Source organism: Prionailurus bengalensis, chromosome B1, assembly GCF_016509475.1.
Source record: "Prionailurus bengalensis isolate Pbe53 chromosome B1, Fcat_Pben_1.1_paternal_pri, whole genome shotgun sequence".
In the NCBI taxonomy this organism is placed as follows: domain Eukaryota; kingdom Metazoa; phylum Chordata; class Mammalia; order Carnivora; family Felidae; genus Prionailurus; species Prionailurus bengalensis.
Genome location: NC_057344.1, coordinates 43867678 through 43888040, shown reverse-complemented (window position 1 = coordinate 43888040; position 20363 = coordinate 43867678). Strand labels below are relative to the sequence as shown.

Below are 20363 nucleotides of genomic sequence, written 5' to 3'. Positions count from 1 at the left end.
TCTGAAGGCAAACTATTTGTTTGAGATCATCAACCTGGTGAATTATGGAACTGAGTAGGAGTCACCTAGTCAGGTGCTAGAGCAGGACCCACCCACTTGTGTTGTTTAAAAGCAGCTTGGTGCAGAGCACAAAGATGTAGAAGGTGTGGCTAGAGACAACTAGGGGAGATCAGCTTGGGGTGATGGATCATGGTGACCAAGATCCAGGATCTGGCAGTAATCAGGTATCGAAGCTTGGGATGTCAGCAAGCTTATCAGCAGGTTCTCAGTCCTGGGCAAGTGTTCAAAATGAGATTTCAATCCTTGGAATACGAGACATGCAGCGGTCACCATTTCCCCATTTCCCTTTCATAGAAGGTCAGGGGTATTAGGTAGGAGGATGTAGTTACTCCAGATGAGAAATGTAGTGCAGACTGGTTTGGGTAACTTGGTATAGGCCTAGTTGTCAGAACTAGGGGGTTATGTCAGGATAAGAGTAGTAATAAGATGGCTCCTATGTGAATTGCAGAGTGTTGGTATAGAGCTCTTACAGTAAGTAAGATAGATACTTACTGTTTTAACTTAGACTACAGGGTGAGTGACAGCATCTTGAACTATGTAGTGCACAGTCTAGGCAATCATACTGGCAGGGCTGTGTCTAAAGACGGGATTGGTGCCTGGGGAGAAAGCAGGGATTATTAGCTGTTGGGAAGGGTGGGGAGGTGCAGAGGTTGGGAACAGACAAATGTTGGGCAGCTGCAGGAGAAGCCACCCTGGTAGGGACTGGAGACCTATTACTGATGACCTGTGGAATTCATTGCTTTAAACCGTGGCATCTGTTACAGTGCTGGGCTCATAGTAGGTACTCAGTAAAAGCTTGTAGGACTGCAATAAACATCAGGATACGGTGACTCATGCTTTTAATACCCTTTGTTCCTCTCACCTCCAAAACTACCCTCAAGGACAGAAACCCTACTTTTTCTTTTGAACCAATGGCCCAAAACAAATGCACACACTTAAGCACGGCAGGAAGAGGTGAAGGTATGAGCATGGTACTTCCTTTTTTATTCTATTGAGTTTTAAGCATCATTTAGGCTTCTTGCAATTCTCCATGCTGTGTGTGGACTTCAGCACTGTTTTTTTACCCCTGGTTCACAAAGCTACCTTTGAGGTGGTATTTTAAGATATTTGGGGGGTTTTGATGAAAGGTAAGCACAAGCCTTCCATAAAAGGTAGACATACACATACGCCATATGTTTGCACACAGTTTTTGAGGTTTTGAGGAATTTAGAGATTATAATTGTGATCTCAATAAAGTAGAAGTCTGTTTCTTCTCAATTTTTCTCACAATATCTGCTTTTCTATTGGAATAATATTTTTAAATGACATTTGTCAAACATTAAAATAATGCTTACTAATGTTTATTATTACTCTCCTCATGGCTGGTTAACTCTGTAGGTTATCTAACGGAAAAATGTCCATATGTGGAGTTAGAGAATTGGGAAAAATATAACTAGCAAATAATTTCCATCTCTGAATTTCTAAGTGTTTTCAGAAAGAGATTTAATAATTTTGCCCATCATATTATCAAAGACTTAAAAATTGTAATATTTAATTCTAGCAAGGGTGCACGTAAAAAAATAATATATCGGTGGTAAGTGAAATCCATATTGTTGGCCAGAAATCCCTCTGACCAGATGTAACCAGAGCCTTAAAAGAATGAAAGTCTTTGGTAATTTTCCTAGAATCATAAGAATGAAAAAAGCTTTGTGCACAAAGGTGTAAATAGCAGCATTACTTATACTAAAGGAGAATTGGAAACAATCTAAATGTGTTTTATAGGATTTTGATTCTTGTGTCTGACTTCCCAGACGGTAAGTCAGGTGGTCCCTAGTTTTCTCTTATTCAGTGGCTCCTTGCTAGATGGAGGTAAGTTCCTAGAGAAGATGTACAAATATGTTGGTGGAGCTTTAGAGGACAGTCAGTTAGGTGGCCTGTGGCTTGTGGGGAAGCATTTGACTTGGGGGGTGCTGTGTTGTGCTTGGGTGGTGGGAGGGGATAGAGTAGCTCAGTAGCCCTGGAAACTGTTGTTGTGTGGACCTTGCCAGACCTATTGTATGATGTGGGAGACGTTTGTCTCTCCTCAGGTCCCATCTTTCTCTTTTCCAGTCTTCTAACATTGCCCCCTACCAAATCGTGTGTCTCTCTACTTAATGGACAATTTAATTACCTCCATCTCGTTCTATTCAAAGTAACCAAATAGGTTATCTCTTTTGATCCTGACAATTTCATCCTTAGGTAGGAATTATGTGCAGTTTGAGTATGAGGAAACAGAAAAAAAAATCTCAGGGAGAAGGCAGTTAACATATTTATAATATTGCAGTTTGAGGCTTCATTCATGTCCCATGTGTAATAATAATAAAAATGATAACTAATACTTAAGAAGCCCTTTCTGTGCATCCGACACTGTTCAAACTGCTTTACCTAAATGAGTTCATTACATTTTCCCAGCAGTTCTACTTGCAGAACAGGCTAGGTCTGATGCTACTAAAATACCTCTGGAAGGATCTTGGACACCTTGTCCTGTTTATCTTTTTGGACTAGTGATGGATTTTTCTCGGAAAACCCAACCATCAGGTTGTCACACAACTGGGAAAAGCCCAGTGGAGAGAGAATACATGTAAGTTTGCAGCTCTAGCACCTGAGAGGGGTGTTCACCTTGAGCACTTGCTGCTATACCCAATTAACGCAGCGTGCCAGGATGTGACACTGTTTCTTTCCTAAGTGTCTTCTGCACACACCTAACCGATGTGGGTTTGTTTGGGGTGACAGAAAGGGGTAGGAATGCAAGTATGAGGATTAAAAAAAAATTAAAAACAAAACAACAAAACCCAAAACCAAAAAACAAAACCAAAAACTAGTGTTTTATCCAAATACAGTGCAAAGTAAAAGAATCATTTGGGGGCTGCGGAAAGGGAGGGGTGTATGTGGAGAGTTTTGCAGGCTGGAGCGTGGTGTTTACATATACTGTACATAGGCACACAAATGCACGCTTCTGATTTATGGTGGGACTGTTAGGGGAAGGCACAGGGGGCAGAGAGAGATTAATGAATAGAAATTTCTGGAGGTCAGGAATTTGGTCTGGTCCCATCTCTGTGCTTGGCACCTGATGCTGTAAGACTGAGGGCCTCAGCAAACATCTGCCAGGTTTTCTTGAACTCAACCCCTATAAAGCTGGAAGGCACTGAGAATTCCGAGGGCTCCACCTGCCGCTCCTTGGTGTTTTGATTTTCCTTCCTTTTGTCACAGAGTCGCTGCTGCCCCCTTCTGGCGTTGGTGGGCATTTCTGGGGGATATGCCTTTTAAAGGTTTAGCAGTGTCCTACATGTTGTTAAGCTTAGTGCCCTGAGTCTACCAACTATCCAGGCCTGGATGGAGTCACAACAGACCCGGGTCATTTGTGTTCTGAGGGAAGCCCTGTTCCTAGAGATAATACGAATGTTGGAGGATATGCAGAGAATTTGGCTTTAGCGGGACTAGAGTTGAAAATGGGATTATTCTGTTTGGATAGCTGTAGTAGAAAGATGGACTGCATTGGGAGTCAAGAGAACTGGAATCTAGACCAGCCATAAACGTTGAACTTTGGCTTTCTGGGCCCCATTTGCCTTTTCTGTAAAGCAGGAGGCCATTTGTGCTCCGGGCGGTGGGGGGTGGGGGTGAGGGGCTTCAGCAGGGACGGCCTCTGCCCCACTGCAGAGCAGATCCACTTTGAGCTGTTTTATTTATGGGGTGTCAAATAAGAGTTTGCAGGAAAAAAATGTCCTCAAAAGTCTGAAAGCCACTGGACTGGATGATCTCTGGGATCCTTCCAGTTCTAATGGTGTAATTTCATAAACTTAGAATTGAATCACAGACTTGAAAGCTGAAATCACAGTGCCAGAGATTTCTCCATAAGTGCTATGGGTGTTTTGCAGGCGGACAGTCCAGAAGACATGCACAGCTGGATTAAGGAGATCAGGGCAGCTGTCCAGGCCCTCAAATGCCACCCCAGAGTAAGTCATTTCCTTTCTGGTACGCAGCCGCTGTCAACTTGGAGATGAATTCTGCTTGAGTGGTCAGGTTTTATTTGGTGATGTAGGCAAGCAGCCTGTTCTGGATGCAGCTGAAGCCCCAGGCTGTCTTGTTTGTTTTCTCTTTCTACTGATTTAAGTACAGAGTTTCATTTTTATTTTTATTTTTTGGTTGTTTGAAAGCGGCAAGTTGGGTTGGGTAAAGAAACAGAGACTCTGATGTGTTCTACACGTCTCCCTGCCAGGCAGAACATGACACATCTGGAGTGAATTCCATTGGTTGTACTTGATTTCCATAGACAGGGGTCTCTGGACCTATGAGGTGGTGATCCTAAGTGGCTGTTCTTCCTGGGGCTTTGGAGTAGACATTGTCAGGAAAGCCCTTATTTTCTTTTGTTTTTTTCTTCCCTTTTATTTTTGTAGGATATGTCCTTTTCTAGATCCATCTCTTTGACTCGCTCTGGAAGCTCCAGCCTGTCAGGTGGGCCCAACTCTGCCTTGTGCAGGGGGCGGCCAGCTGTGGAAGAGAAGAAAGCCCTCTGCAAAGCCCCCTCTGTGGCTTCCTCCTGGCAACCCTGGACACCTGTCCCCCAGGCCGGGGACAAGCTGCTTCCAGCTGAAGAGACTCCTGGGGACTCCTTGTTCATGCCTCGACCTGGGGAGAGCAGTACTTCTGGGGTGTTGCCCAGCTCCCGGATAAGGCACAGATCAGAGCCCCAGCACCCCAAGGAGAAGCCATTTCTGTTCAGCCTTGATGATGAGAGCATACGAACTTCTGATGTGTGATAGGGCACGGTACCCTGGGAGGGGGGAGGACTCAAGAAAAGGAGGCCATGACTCAGTTTCCCTACCTTTTGGAAGGTGGTCAGAGACCCTTTGGCACTCATATTCCTGTGGATGCTCTGTGGGGAGGGCCCATTTGGTTGTTTTTTGTTTTTTTGTTTTTTTGTTTTTTTTAAGTATAATACAGCATATTTGACTTGGAAAATCATGAGGTTAGACCTGTAGGCATGCTCAGTGGAGAGCAGGTTGCCTCTCATTTGACCACTCCAAGGTCTTCCTGGTGAGAGGAGGTTTAGTAGTGCAGTTTCATCCCAACCAAGTTTTATTTCCGTGTCCTAGTTATAGTTTCTTCCTTTGGTTTCCAGGCCGGGCACAGAGTCTTGGGCAGTCATCTGGGTTATCCTATTCCTGTTTATTGGCTGAGGTCTAACAGTCAAGTAGGAGTAGGTAACTGACCCAGCTGAAAGCAGCAGACCTAGGCTCTGGCTTGACTGGGATACATTCTGAGGGGAGGTGTTACGATCTGGGGGCTGGCAGGTAGCTCTCAGAATGTCCACTAAGGTGGATCCTCCCAGGGGAGAATCTTCCACTGAGGAAGAAATAGGGATCTCTTGTAAGATATGGGGAAAGATTCAACCTCAGTGCATCAGCCAGTTTGGGGAATTATTCTGTTCTTGTCTATGACCCCAAATAATGTCAACGTGAGTGATAGACCTGCCCATCCAGTTTCTGTGTCAGGCCCCGAGGATGGGTTTATCAGTGTTAAAAGTTACGACTGTTGAGAATAGGGCAGACATTTCCACTGAAGTGGCGTTATTTGGAAGTCTCGAGGGTTGATAAGTGTATGATAATTCACTTGTGTGATAGATCGGATCTCTGTTTTAGAGTGTTAGAATTGTTTTGAAGCAGGTGCTGGGAAAACATGGATTATAGTTCATCCAGATAAAGTTTTCTGATCCGTGTTTTCCAGACAGAAGAAAAGGTCTGTTTTAGTACAGATGGATTTCTTGAATCCTTACTTCACAGCTCTCTTCAACGGGCTGATATTAGTCTAATTTTAAGTGCTGTATATTATATACCCTGGCAGATTTGCTTTCTTTCTAACTTTTTCTGTTGCCCTTTGAATGAAGCCTTGTGTACTTGCATGATCACACCTTGTAATATGATAAGGTTCCATGTACTTAACAGTGAAGAGATACAAGGATAATCCTGAGAGGTATTTATATTTTTAATAAAATAGAAACTATGCATAGAAACATTGATTTAGAAGCTCTGCATTGCTGCCTAGAGATTTCCCAGGTAGAAGAGCATAGATTGCCTTTTCCACCCAAATTTCTACCTTCTTTCAACTTGACAAAAGATACTATTTCCAGGTCCCTGGGAGAATTTGTCTAACTTAATGTGGCCTACTGCTAACTTACCAGGGTTCCCTAAAGGGAGAGAAAAACTAACTCATTTCTGTCTATCCTTTCATCAGCTAGATCAATTAGTTACCTTTAAATTAAAAATTAAAGACTAGAGGAAGATACTGAGAGAAGCATTTTTACCTAAGTGAATATCTTCCCCTCCTTATGTCCAGATGTAATGCAGAGGTAAAAACATGTCATCAGAAACCCCTAGGGGCTTGAGGGAAATCTTTGTTCCTTTAATGCAGTGTAGTTCCCTTGCATTGTTTGGCCTAGTGGTCCTGTTATAAAAAAAGACATCTACTGGATCTCTCTCTTTTTCTCTCCCCCCACTCTTTTTTGCAGACTCTTGTAGACTTTTGTCCTCAGAAATCTGTGCTTTGGGAGTTAGTTATTCATGGGTGAGTGAGGTTACAGCTTCAAGTAGCCATTTCAAATTCTTAAAGCTCCTCATCTCTGGTTTCATCTTCAAATTTTCCTTAAGAAAATTCTTTGGCTAGGTCAAAGAAGGTACACAATAAATGATATTGCACTAGCAAAAATAAATTAGGAACTTTTGAGATCTCTTTAAACATTCCCCAACTCATGAAAGCTGTCATCCTCTGGCAAAAATGTATCCATTTCTCTTTTGTTAAGTAAACTCTCTGCTAGAATACTACTGCTAAATTAATTGGCCATTATAGTAAGCTGATATATTTCTCATTCAGTAGGGTCTATTTTAAGAATGTGAATTCATTATGCTTATAAATCTAGACTGTATTATTATGATGGAAACAAGGACTGTAGATGGCAAATACTTGGGAATACCAAGTGAGAACATTGTTAATGTGGTTCCAACACCAGATAAATAGAATTATCTTCAATGGCACTTAAAAGCATTCTAATTCCCAAACCTTATTTCAGAATTCCTTTTGTGTCCATATTTCTTACCTTCTGACCAATTTCACATCACAGTTTTTAATGTCACTTCACATGTGAGCCAAAGATGGTGCCTATGCAATCAAAGCATTTGGCTTTAAATTTTTTTAATGTTTGTTTATTTTTGAGAGAGAGAGAGAGAGGGAGACACAGAACCCGAAGCAGGCACCAGGCTCTGAGCTGTCAGCACAGAGCCTGACATGGGACTTGAACCCACTAACCACAAAATCATGACCCGAGCCAAAGTTGGATGCTCAACCCACTGAGCCACTCAGGTGCCCCAAGTGGTCTTCCCTATAATTGAACTATTTACCATTCACTATCTTGAAAGCTTAAGAACTTAAGCTTAAGAATGAAAGCTTAAGAATTTCTGTGGTGGTTGGTAAATGTAGTTTCGCCTTTTGCATCCTGTGAGACATTGTAACCCTAGTAAGGTGAAGAGTGGACTCAGGTCAAAATATTGGAGGTTATACGTTTATTTTTGAGTAGAATGCTGAGTGAAAAAGAGCAGAGGTAAGGCCCAGCTTTGTAGTTTACTTGACACAAAAGGTTTTTTCTTTTTCTTCCTAAATATAACTGTGCTCTGATACGAGTAAAAGCAACCAATAAATAAATAGCAGATTGAGTAGCTGAGCGGTGGGATTTGATGTTAGTTTTCACTGTTGACCAGATAAACAGGCACATGGAAGTAACACCATTTTGGAAATTGAGTTTCCCAAATGAGCTTTGTTTATAAACTTTGAACATATCAAAAATGGGCAGTTTATTAAATCTTTTCTACCAACATCACTTTTTCCCCCCTCATCCTTTTTTTCCTCCATGTTATTGCCTGCAGCAGTCAGTTACAGTCACTCATGCTAAGTAGAGTTTGAGTAAAGCTAATATTGGCAAAAATATACTGTTTGACCCCTTCCCCCACTGCTTATGGTGTGGCATGATTTTGTGTTTTGAACCAGTACGTTTCAGCTGTGAAATGCACTCACTGCAAGCACTGAGCTGAGTGCATGGAAACTGTTATGCTTCTCATTTTATGTGATCTACTAATTGGTATGTAGCAAAAATAATTTTCTAAAACTGTTTTGTTGCTTGTTTTGTAATAAAACCATGTGAAATACTGAAATATGGTGTATGTTTTCCTAACGCTGACCTTCTGTCCGTGGGTGGCTGATCTCTCTAGTCAGTGTGCCCTATTACTGGTTTTCTGGACTTCCCGAGGTAAGTGCCTGCACAGGGCAGGGCTGGCGACCTCTCTTCGTGGCGTGGGGGTAGACCTGGCCCCGGGGCGGGGACGGTGTGGGTGATACGTGTGGGATCTGCCAGGTTCTGCCCCATAAAGTCTGGGGGTTGGCGGAGGCGGCACCCAAGCCGGGAGAAAGTGTTGCTCACGTTAGGGCAGTTGCGAGACCAAAGTAACTGGAACAGAGCGAAGAAAGAAGGGGGCAGAATGACTAGATCTCTGCTGCGGCCCACCGCGCTCGGACAACTCCTGCTGTGGCTGCTGCTGCCCCTGCTGCCTGTGCCCAGGGTCGAGGCTAGGAAGTCCAAGCCCTTGCTGCCCTGTCCGGCGGCCTGCGAGCCTACGCGCTGCCCCCCGCTGCCCACCTGCTCCGCTGGGGCGACGCCGGTGCTCGACCGCTGCCGCTGCTGCCGTGTCTGCGCGGCGGCCGAGGGAGAGGCCTGCGGCGGGACGCTGGGCCGGCGGTGCGCCCCGGGGCTGCAGTGCCGCGCGCCGCTCAGCGCCCAGCGCTTCCGCGGCGCCTGGATGGGCACTTGCGGCTGCCCCGCGGCCGGAGCGGCCGTGTGCGGCAGCGATGGGCGCACCTACCCCAACCTGTGCGCGCTGCGCGCCGAGAACCGCGCCGCGCGCCTCCGGGGCGCGCTCCCGGCCGTGCCCGTGCTGAAGGGCGACTGCGCCGACCAAGGTGAGCGCCGGCCCGCGCGCGCTCGGGCGCTCGCGACTCCTCTAAGTGGCGCGCCGCACTCGGGGTTAGCCGCAGGCTTGTCCCTGCGCCTTTGCCTGCGGATTCAACTCCTTGTTCCCAATTTTCTTTCCTTCTTAGGTGTCTCCTTACCAGTTCCCATGTGGTTTCTCCCTACTTGCCTCCCCAGGCCTGTTAAACACCGTCTCCCCCTTTCCCTTTCTCTTTTTTTTCCCCCCCACCCGGGATGGGATGACAGCTGTTTTCCTCAAGGCGTATCCTTACGAGATGGCCGTGAACATAAAGGGGAGCCCGAAGAGAGGAAGGGGAGGGAAAGGGAACTGGAGGAGGAGAGAGACCGGGAGTTTGGGGATAGGACACCAGATGCGGTCAGGCAGCGGGACGCCCACCGCCCCCAAGCATGGAGCATTTCTTCTCAGGGACCAGGAGTGTAGGCCGGCTCAGGAGCAAGTACAACTTCATCGCTGCCGTGGTGGAAAAGGTGGCGCCATCCGTGGTTCACTTGCAGCTGTTCCGCAGGTAAAGGAGGCAAGAGGCGGTCGCCAGCTGCCCAGCGGTCTGTTTATGAGCGCCTGCCCACTTAAGTCCCTGCGCTACCGCTTTACAAGCATCGTTTAGTCATAAAACCTGCTGTGAGGAAATCGCAGCTCAAAACAGGTTGAGTAATCTGTTCAGGGTGGTTTAGCCAAAGAGCGGGAGCGTAGGGTTCCTGACTTCCAAATCTGGGCCACTCCTCTGCACTCAGTTGCCTGGGGTTTCTCCCTCCCTCATCTCCCACAGACAAAATCTGAAGAGTCAGATGTAAGAGCTAGAAGGCATCCTGATGGTGATCTTGCTCAGGCTGCTCGTTTGCATGGAAAGGAATCATGTGTGACAAGACCAGTTAGTAGTGGATCCAAGCTGGAACCAGCCTTCTCTTACACTCTCTCCCTGCCTGGGTCCTCAGTAATGTGGCACTCAGTAACATGGGATCCACGTTTGGCCCCAGTAGCATGATTAGATTAGGTCTCTGAAGCAGAGGGTTGCTGCTCTGACCATCACTGAAGGTGGGGGTCAGAGGTGGTCCCTGGAAAAGGGGAGCTGGAATCAGCTCTCATTCGTGATCCTAAGAGATGGCCAAGGCATTGAACATGCAGAATCCAATTACACATGGAGAGCATGAAAACAGACAGGAGAAAGTAAAATGTCTGAGAAAACCGTGGTGGCAGTATGCTTGATAAATGAGAGGTTCCCATGTCCCCAGACTGTGATAGATCCCCTAATTTTCCTGCCCTCTGCTTATGCCGTTGTCTTGCTGAGACAGGTCACCTCTTAGCAGCAAGGATATTCCTGCATCCAGTGGCTCTGGGTTCATAGTGTCTGAGGATGGGCTCATTGTTACCAATGCCCACGTCCTCACCAACCAGCAGCGGATCCAGGTGGAGCTCCAGAGTGGGGTCCAGTATGAAGCCACTGTCAAGGACATTGACCATAAATTGGATCTTGCGCTGATTAAGATTGAGCCAAACGTGAGTATGCAATGGCCAAATCAGTCTGTACAGCTGGGGATTTTCATCAATTTGCTGATACTTTCTTTCCCACCCCACTCCCACACATCTTTTTCTACCTGGTATATGCTCTTTTCTGGTTTCTTTTTTTTTCCTGTTTTTCACTCCTCTTTTGTTTATTTTCCTCTCTGCCCGTCTGTATATCCCTAACAATTTCTATTAACTATCCAGCCTCCTTTACCTCTTTTTTCAACAGATGCTGCTTCTGGGAAGCTTTGTTTCTGCTTGCCTTAGAATACTAGGAATGATTGCAATGGATTCAAAGCTGCTGAGGAATACTTTGAGGTGCTTGCTACACAAAGTATAATCTGCACTTCAGCAGCATTGACATTATCTGAGAATGTTTTAGAAATGCAGAATCTCAGATCCCACCCCGGGCTACAGAATCAGAATCTGCATTTTAAATTTAATTTTTTTTTAACGTTTATTTATTTTTGAGACAGAGAGAGACAGAGCATGAATGGGGGAGGGTCAGAGAGAGGGAGACACAGACTCCGAAACAGGCTCCAGGCTCTGAGCTGTCAGCACAGAGCCCGACGCGGGGCTCAAACTCACGGACCGTGAGATCATGACCTGAGCCGAAGTCGGCCGCTTAACTGACTGAGCCACCCAGGCGCCCCAGAATCTGCATTTTAATAAGATCCCCAAGTGATTTGTGTGCACGTTAAAATTTGAGAAGCACTGCTCTGGGTGATCTCCTTTCTGTTTGTGGCTTAACCTTGACTAGGAACCTTTGAGCTGGAATCGAGCTAAGTTGCTAATGTCAGTTTATGTTCATCAGCTACTTCACTGGTGGTTTAGTTATAGTAATTTCTACAAAGCAATAGTTTTAGATTTTAGAGATGATACTGATCATCTTATCAAGTGAGAGAGTTTGGTGGTTGCTGGAATTTGAGGAAGAAGCATCAGGCTCTTGTAGAATGTATGTGGGTGGGTGGGTGATTCTTGGATTTTAACTGCCCAAATGATAGAGACGGTGTCATATGTGTGTTGAACACAAATACTGGTTGATTCTGTTCTTGATTTGTTTTTCACCTCTCTGTCCTTCCCATCCCTTCTGGTCTTGTGCAGACTGACCTTCCTGTATTGCTGCTGGGAAGGTCATCTGACCTGTGGGCTGGAGAGTTCGTGGTGGCCTTGGGCAGTCCGTTTTCTCTGCAGAACACGGTGACTGCAGGAATTGTCAGCACTACACAGAGAGGGGGCAAAGAGCTGGGGCTGAAGGATTCGAACATGGACTATATCCAGACTGATGCCATAATTAACGTAAGTCACTTGGGAGGGCCATCCTCAATCCGTTAGGTACTGACAGGACAGTGAGAAGGACGTGTAAGAATGCCCTCTTTTCCCATTGGCCTGTTGGGGATGTCCAGAGTACAGTTAGATCCTCACGAGAGGGATGGCATGCCATGTTGTTAGAGTTCAGCCTGTTTGATGTGATAATTGGCATCCATGGTAGCCTCTTAGGTCTGTCATAGGGGTCACCCCCTGCTGTAGAAGGTGGTGGTCCTTTTGCTGTTGTCCTTCATTGGCACTGACTTCAGCGTTGGTGATGACGGGGGTACGGCTTTGCCTATCTAGGAGGAACAGGCACTCACCAGCATAGGCTGCTTTTGGTAAACCTCTTTAGGAGCCATGTATAAATGACAAGGAGAAAAGTACTGACTTTTCCAAATTTCTGTCTTCAGCATGGGAATTCTGGGGGACCTCTGGTGAACTTGGTAAGTGACCACTTTCCTTGCTGCTTCACGTCTCTTCCTCACTTTCAAAGACTTTACAAATTCCGTGATGCAGACTAGGATGTCACCCTTGTGTAGAGATTTGTAGTAAGATGCTTTTCTGTTATTGCATCGTTTAAGTAACCAGTTAGCAGAAATTTAAATCTACAGTGGATTTATCCTCCTGGCATGTGATTTCATCAAACTGAGAGTGCTAGGGTTTACTTATGCTTACTGACATCTCTTGAGCATGCTTTCTGTATTCATTGCGTAGTTAACACAAGTCCTGGGCACTAAACTAAAATAGATGTTAAATGACCAACAGTACTATGTAGGGTTTATCCTTGAAACCCCTCTGCTGCTGCGTATGAAGAACTGTTCCTGATCCCAAGATGCTAACTACATGATGTAGTCTGTTCAGGGTTAAATTTAGTCTTGATAGAGATGACAGAAAAGCCACAGTAAGAATCCATTGCTCTGTCATGTTTCTTTAGTTTCATTCAGCATCTCTAGTGGAAATGGGAGTTTCTTGTTGCTCAATTATGTGCGGAAAGCATGAGAGTGTAGTGCTGTTTGAGACAGTCTGTGATCATGCTTTCTGAGTCCCTTTGAGCTGATTGTTTTTGGTTCTTTACACATTACACTTACTTTTTGGAGGATGAATTGTATGTGAAATTACTGAGCCCCTTTTTGCTTAGCAATGCATGTAATTTTTTGCACCTGCTTTCTCCTGTAGACAATGAGTCTACTAGAGGAGGGTGACATGCACATTTTCAGGCCACATTCCAGACCTACTGAATTATAATATGTATTTTTTAAAATGTTTATTTATTTTTGAGAGAGAGAGAGAGAGAGAGAGAGAGAGAGTGAGCACAGCAATCAGGGGAGGGACAGAGAGAGAAGAAGACACAGAATCCGAAGCAGGCTCCAGGCTCTCATCTGTTAGCACAGAACCCGACGTGGGGCTTGAACCCACAAGCTGTGAGATCATGACCTGAGCCGAAGTTGGATCTTAACCAACTGAGCCACCCAGGAGCCCCTATAATACGTATTTTAGTATGATCAGAAGTCTCTTTTCTACCCTTGCCATTACTCAACAAAGGCTAAAGGATGATGAAGTGCACCAAGAGGAAAGTGTTTCCCACTTCTCAGCTTCGGCCTTGTAGAGCTTTGTTCTCTAAGGTCAATTAGCTAATCCTGAATAGTTTCACTGAAGTGTTGCCTTTTTGCCTTTTCCATGTTTTTTTTTTTAGTTTCATTTAAGCAGAAAAGGCAAATACTCCCTGTCCTCTTATCCCTGTCAAAATACAAACTGTGGTTCACTTTTAAAATCAGTTTGACGAAGGAAAAAAATGAGCTCAAGATTTTAAAAAATGTCCTCAGTAGGGATTTGCACATGGGTAGGTACCCCCCCTCCCCTGGTTTTCCTACAATGCTGTGTGTCCCGTAAGGTAACATCCGCTGCTCTCTGTTGAAGTCCGCTTTCCTCTAGCCCCTCTGTGTTCTGACCCTCAGTGACTGGCTTTACTCTCTCCTCTGCTGGTTTTAGTTTTGCACCTATCAGTTTGCATGACTTGGAGACCTAATGATGGCTCCTCCCTTGCCAGGATGGTGATGTGATTGGCATAAATACACTCAAGGTGACCGCGGGAATCTCCTTTGCAATTCCCTCAGATCGAATTCGACAGTTCTTGGCAGAATTCCATGAGCGCCAGTTGAAAGGTGAGGGGACTTAGGACTTTTTCTTCCTTTCTTGTGTTTTCAGGAGCACTCAATCTATCGTAGAGACTGCCATTAGGAATTCTGTAGAATACTGAGTCACTAATACCCAGCTCTTATCACGTTGGCTTGAGTGGCAATATTGGGAGACAAGGCACAAAGCCAGGCATGTATCGTCCCCAGAAATATGTGAATTGTGGTGGAAAGGAAACCCATGGGCTAGAAATGGGAGTGGATGGGAGGAGTGTTCATGCTAGTGACAAAGATTCTCTGAAGCATTTTCATTGCTGACACCCCAAAAAGACAGTTATTATTAAGTTTATTTACTTATTTTGGGAGAGACAGAGACAGCATGAGCAGGGGAGGGGCAGAGATAGAGGGAGAGAGAGAGCACCCCAGGCCCTGCACTGTCAATGCAGAGCCTGACCCAGGACTTGAATCCATGAACCATGAGATCATGACCTGAGCCGAAACCAAGAGTTGGATACTTAACCGGCTGAGCCACCCAGACGCCCCTGAAAAGGCAGTTATAATAATAGTAAGGATAATCCATGACTTGGTGTCTTATACGCTCTGCCCAAAGGAAGGAATTCTTGTTGTTAATTTTCCCAATTTTCCTTTCCAGGAAAAGCTCTTTCACAGAAGAAGTATCTCGGTCTGCGGATGCTGCCTCTCACTATGAAGTAAGCGTGGGTTTGAATGTGTCTGGGTTGTTTTTCAGAAGCAAAAGTCACAGCTGGACAGTCTTAACAGGTGATGTAAAGCATTTGGACCACAACTAGCTACTCTTGTGACTGCAGAGCCTCATTGTCACAGAGTAGGTGCCTCTGCTGGCACCAATATTTGCTGAACGTTTCAGTAGCTTATTTCTCTGTGGCTCTACCTTATAATGTCCCATGGTCCCAGGCTTCGGCAGAGAACCAGACCACCCCCGGGGAAGAATAACTGTGACCGGCTTGATGGAATTCTCCCTGGCCACTTGGAGCCTTGAGTAGAACAGATAAGAGTACCTACTGAGTTGGAGATTTTGGCCAGGGCTCTGAAGATTATTAAGTCATTGTATTTCTTAACCTTCTGGGAAAACTCTTCTCACTTTTCTTAGCCTTCTTCAAGAGATGAAAAGGCAAGATCCAGATTTCCCTGATGTGAGTTCTGGAGTTTTTGTGTATGAGGTGATTCAAGGAACAGCTGCTGAAAGGTAAGAGCGCAGCTCACGTGCCGTGGTAAAATGTGTGTCGGATTGAGACGTGCACTGTTCAGTACAGTGGCCCTCCCTGCACATGACTGTTGAATACCCAGATGTGGCTGGTGTGACTGAGGAACTGAATGTTCTTTAATTTTATTTAAATAAAAAAAGAGGCAATGGATGTAAAATATTTTTCCATTAAACATACCTTTTGTTTTGGAAGGACTGCCTTTCATACCTTAATCACTGCATTGTGTAAGATGTTGTATAGTAGCATAACAGGTGTGTGTTGTTTCTGGTGGATTTCAAAGACATATGAAACAGTGGAAAATAACTTAATAATTTAAAAAATTACATGTTAAAATGATAATACATATAGTGAGCTAAAATAGCTATATTTTTAAAATGTTTTTTGACTTAGAACATGCACACAGAAGCACGTGCAAGGGAGGGGTAGAAAGAGAGGAAGAGAGAGAGAATCCCAAGCAGGTTCTGTGCCGATAGCGTGGAGCCTGACGTGGAGTTCGATCTCATGACAAGTGAGATCATGGCCTGAGCTGAAATCAAGAGGTGGACGCTTAACTGATTGAGCCACCTAGGTGCCCCCAAATAGGTTTATTATTAACATTAGTTTCATCTACTTTTAAAGATATTTCTAAAAATTAAAAAAGTTAAAAAAAATATGCCTACCAGAAAATTTAAAATTATGTATGTGTCTTGCCTTACGTTTCTATTGGACAGTGTGGATTTAGACTTTTGAATACTTGTGTTTGGAAGGACTTCTTTTGGGAAGGGGATGGTTCTTTGTAGCCCAAGAATTCATGATGAATTAATAGCATAAGCTTAAATTAATTTTGCTAGGAATTCTCAAATCTACTCTTTCGATACTTTAGTTATTAAGAACAGGAAGAATTCAGAGGACTAATGGTTTAATAATATATTTTAGGTACTTTCAGACACTTTTTTCTTTGAACTCTGGAAGACCGTATCAGAGGCCAGCACTGAATGAATGAATGAATGTAAATAAAGCAAAGGCTAGAATAGCTTATCAAAGAAGTGCTCAGCTGATTTTACTCTTGTCTTTAAACATTTATACTAACTACTGAGGGAAGAGGTGGTTTGTCCTACAGTTATTTTCCTGAGTCTCTCTCTTATACTTCTTCAATATCCCTTTCTCGCTATTTTTGGTTTTCAAGAGCTCAGTCACCTTTTTAGACTATGGCAACTCTTTTACTAGGGGGAAGAAACCACAGGGTACTAACTGTTCAGAATAGCTAAGTAGTAGGTCTCATGTTACTAAATTTGGCTTGTCCTAGGCTTTTCTAAACTTTCTTGCTTCCTGCCCTCCCCCCACCCCTTTATTTTTAACTTTTGGCTCAAGGCCAAAGCTATTTCTTTCAGCTCTCCAAGTCCTTGCTACTCAAAATGTGGTCTGTAGACCAGCAGCACTGGCATCACCTGGAGCTTTTTAGAAATGCAGAACGACAGGCTCTACCACTGAATCAGAATCTGCATTTTATTTTTTTTTTAAAAATGTTTATTCTGAGAGAGAGAGAGGGAGACAAAGAGAGAGAATCCCAAGCAGGCTCCATGCTGTTAGCATGCAGCCCAGCTCCTGGCTTGATCTCACCAACCGTGATCATGACCTGAGCCAAAATCAAGAGTCAGATGCTTAACCAAATGAAGCCACTCAGGTGCCCCAGAATCTGCATTTTAAACAAGAGCTGCAGGTGATTTGGATGAACATTAAAATATGGGACTTGCTTGAAGTCACCGATAAACCAGAAATCTATTATTTCTGTCTTCACCCACTTATATCTAATAATAATCACAATTATTATAGTAATAACAGCTGGCACTTATTAACCACTATGTCAGGCATCATTTTAAGTGTTCTACATACTTTTTTGAGCCCCCAATAGTCTTATGATATAGGCATTAATTTATAGAAACGGCAGCTGTGGTACAGAGAGGTAATTACTTGAGAGGTACATAATTATCCAGAGAGCAGGGATGTGGAATCTGGCTTAACCCCTGGATTATCCCGTTTTGTAGCTCCTTCTCTTGTTTCTGAGAGGCAGAGTGAGTAGCCAGGTGGGTTTTCAAGTCTGAAAGACCCAGGATCAAATCCTTTAGTTTCTTCCAAGCTGTGGGACATGGGAAAGATCATTTATCCTGGCTAAGCCTCACTCCCTCATTTTGGTGTGTAGTTTACACTAATAACTGGCAGGTTTCTTTATCTTTTTTCTTCTATTCACAGAACTATAATGAATTAAGTTTCTTCTTTGTACACTGCCCCAGTCATCCTCCTGAGGTGTCCTTGTTCTAAAGGTTTTCCATGCTTTTAGCTTTGCCCTCAAACTTCTTTTCATAGCCTCTTGCTTTAAATTTCTATTAAAAAAAATTCCACATTCTTGGTAATCCACATCCTTCCTTTGACTTCCCATATCTTTTTTATTTTTTAATTTTTATTAAAATTTTTTTTTTAATGTTTACATTTCTGGGACAGAGAGAGACAGCATGAGTGGGGGAGGGGCAGAGAGAGAGGGAGACACAGAATCCAAAGCAGGCTCTGAGCTGTCAGCACAGAGCCCGATGTGGGGCTCAAACTCACCAACCATGAGATCATGGCCTGAGCCGAAGTCGGTTGCCCAACCGACTGAGCCACCCAGGCACCCCTCCCATTTCTTTAAAATGGTGTCTCCTGGAGTCATTTCATTTGATGAGCCTCTTCCAGCCTATTACTGACTTTAAGAGAAATCATCAGCATGGACATATATTATTGCAGTGTTTTGTGTTTGGGTGCTTTTTGTTTCTAGACTATGTACTCTATGTGAAGCAAATGTGTTGGAGACAGAATGTAATCACAGCTTTGGGGAAAAGGAGCCTACAACCAGAGCCTTAAATATTTAGACTTGGAGGGGTGACTGGTTTTTGACTAACTGAAAGCAGAGCCACCATGCAGCTCAGCATAGTCTACCTCCACAACCATGGGTGAAGATGGGACAAGTGGGCTGTCAAAACCAAACTGATAGAGTACAACTGTCTGGGGAAAAATGTATATTGCTTGGAAATATATTGCTTCATCTTTGCTTGAGGTTTACAGAGGTCAGAGAATGATAAAAACCAAAAGCTAAATTCCCTATTCCAAACCAAATCCAATATACGGGAGGAGTAAACTTTTTACATGATTGTTAGAGTATTGACTTTATAAAGGTAAGTAAGACTGTTGTCCCCAGGTGATAGTCCCCAGGACTATCTTAGGATAGTCCTCATATTTGGAAGGATTGAGGCTATTTCTGGTTTCCTGGTTGTATGTTTAATGACAGCAAAATAATGCCAAGAAATGACATTAAATTCTGGATGGGGACAAGCAAAACTTACAGTTTCATGGTTCTTTTCTCCCCCCCCCCCCCCCCCCCCCAGCTCTGGGTTGAGAGACCACGACGTAATTGTCAGCATAAATGGGCAACCTGTTACCACCACAACTGATGTTACTCAAGCTGTTAAGGACAGTGATTCCCTTTCCATGATGGTTCGTCGGGGAAGTCAAATTCTGATCCTGACAGTCACACCTGAAATAATCAATTAAATATCTTGCCTTAAAGAGAAATTATCTAACAAAACCAAAGCTATATTACCTGGTTTGTATTGAAGATGTACCAAAGATGGCAAGTTTTAGGTTCTCTTTCTTATAAAGAAAAATGAATGCTTTAAAACACACATACATTCAGGGACCTTTTGGTTGGGGTGCTCTACTGTTGGTTGCTAAGAAGCCTTACTAAAGCAAGTGAAGGACATGGTGCCAGGAAGTCTGGGAACTGATAACATTTTATTTAAACAAAGAAACAACTGAAAGACAGGCACAGTTTCTAATTTAACCTTGACAGAAGGCCGCTTTAGGACTTTAAAACTTCTCTATAGCTACAAACTGGATATAACACAAACATCCACACACACACCAAATATGAAGAAACAACCTGAATCCAGAGTGCAAAGGAAATCCAATTGTTAATAATACTCCTTTTCCCAGTTTTTCAGGTTGTATCATATTTGGCCAGGGTTTATAGATGCAGAGGATGGGCATCATTTGCAAGTCAAACTGACACTGGCAACTGCAGAGTGTCACAGAGAATATTAAAGATTCTCATGATCACCCTGACAGTGGTCTCCAAAAGCTTTTCTGACTGTGAGAAGGGCTTCTTTTATAAGACAGATACTTCAATAACTTACAGATTTTTACCTTTTTACCCAAGCTCATCCTCCTGGCAACATTAATGATTTTGAGTCTGAAAGTTGCCAAAGTGTTGTTTTTAAAGAAAGTAGCTTTTGGTGGGGGTTTGTGAATATCCTGAGATTTTTTTTTTTTTCAACGTTTATTTATTTTTGGGACAGAGAGAGACAGAGCATGAACGGGGGAGGGGCAGAGAGAGAGGGAGACACAGAATTGGAAACAGGCTCCAGGCTCCAAGCCATCAGCCCAGAGCCTGACGCGGGGCTCGAACTCCCGGACCGTGAGATCGTGACCTGGCTGAAGTCGGACGCTTAACCGACTGCGCCACCCAGGCGCCCCAGTCCCAAGATTTTTTTAAAAAGTGTGAGATGAGGCAGGACTTGTGGCTTAGAGTAGTATCTTATTTTTGGTAAGATTTTAATTTTAGTTTGTTTTCCAGATTTCTCTTAGTAGTTATTATTTTTTTTAATACAGTGTCTCCTTAAATTCTATGCAGAATTTTATGTTTACGTGCATTTTTTCCTGGGGAGGGGGTCTAGTTTCTTCATGACCTACAACTATTTAAAAAATACTATATACTTATAGTATAGAGACTATGAATAAGAATCTACCAATTATTACTATTGTAGACAACAAGGTTAAGGTCAATGTGGCACAGAACTTTCAAGACAGAATAATCTGTTTTAATTTTTCACAGTTGCTACCATTTAAGAATAGAAGTACAGTGAGCATATTTATCAGGGATAATAAAGCTGAAACTTTTAGAAAAGCTGATTCATAATGATGGAACATATCCAGAGTTTTTTTTAACAGTGATTCTTGGTCTTTAAGTCAACTATTATGAGACTAAACTTTGAGTACTT

The 20363-nt window shown here is 43.7% G+C and overlaps 2 protein-coding genes across 6 annotated transcripts in view; both read left to right on the top strand.

Annotated features, from left to right (window-relative positions):
• PLEKHA2 (pleckstrin homology domain containing A2) overlaps positions 1-6356 on the top strand; it is a 70880-nt gene extending 64524 nt beyond the window's left edge. For all 5 annotated transcript variants that reach the window (XM_043563749.1, XM_043563741.1, XM_043563730.1 and 2 more), the window contains 2 exons: positions 3954-4031; positions 4473-6356. In XM_043563749.1, the coding sequence (XP_043419684.1) occupies positions 3954-4031; positions 4473-4835 (441 nt within the window). In that variant the 3' untranslated portion in view covers positions 4836-6356. The remainder of the gene's footprint in view (positions 1-3953; positions 4032-4472) is intronic.
• Positions 6357-7342: 986 nt separating this feature from the next.
• On the top strand, positions 7343-19219 carry HTRA4 (HtrA serine peptidase 4). The gene is made up of 10 exons (XM_043563795.1): positions 7343-9078; positions 9516-9615; positions 10154-10155; positions 10396-10604; positions 11715-11909; positions 12332-12364; positions 13969-14083; positions 14706-14763; positions 15183-15278; positions 18693-19219. Exons 1-10 carry the CDS (start codon positions 8601-8603, stop codon positions 18856-18858), a joined length of 1452 nt encoding a protein of 483 aa, XP_043419730.1. The 5' UTR covers positions 7343-8600; the 3' UTR covers positions 18859-19219.
• Positions 19220-20363: the final 1144 nt, after the last annotated feature.

Bases quoted from the DNA above. Each gene is read 5' to 3' on its own strand.
- HTRA4 (XM_043563795.1), top strand. From the start codon at position 8,601: ATGACTAGATCTCTGCTGCGGCCCACCGCGCTCGGACAACTCCTGCTG. The intron at 9,079-9,515 runs GTGAGCGCCGGC...ATTTCTTCTCAG, and splicing joins GGGCGACTGCGCCGACCAAG to GGACCAGGAGTGTAGGCCGG. The intron at 11,910-12,331 runs GTAAGTCACTTG...TTCTGTCTTCAG, and splicing joins AGACTGATGCCATAATTAAC to CATGGGAATTCTGGGGGACC.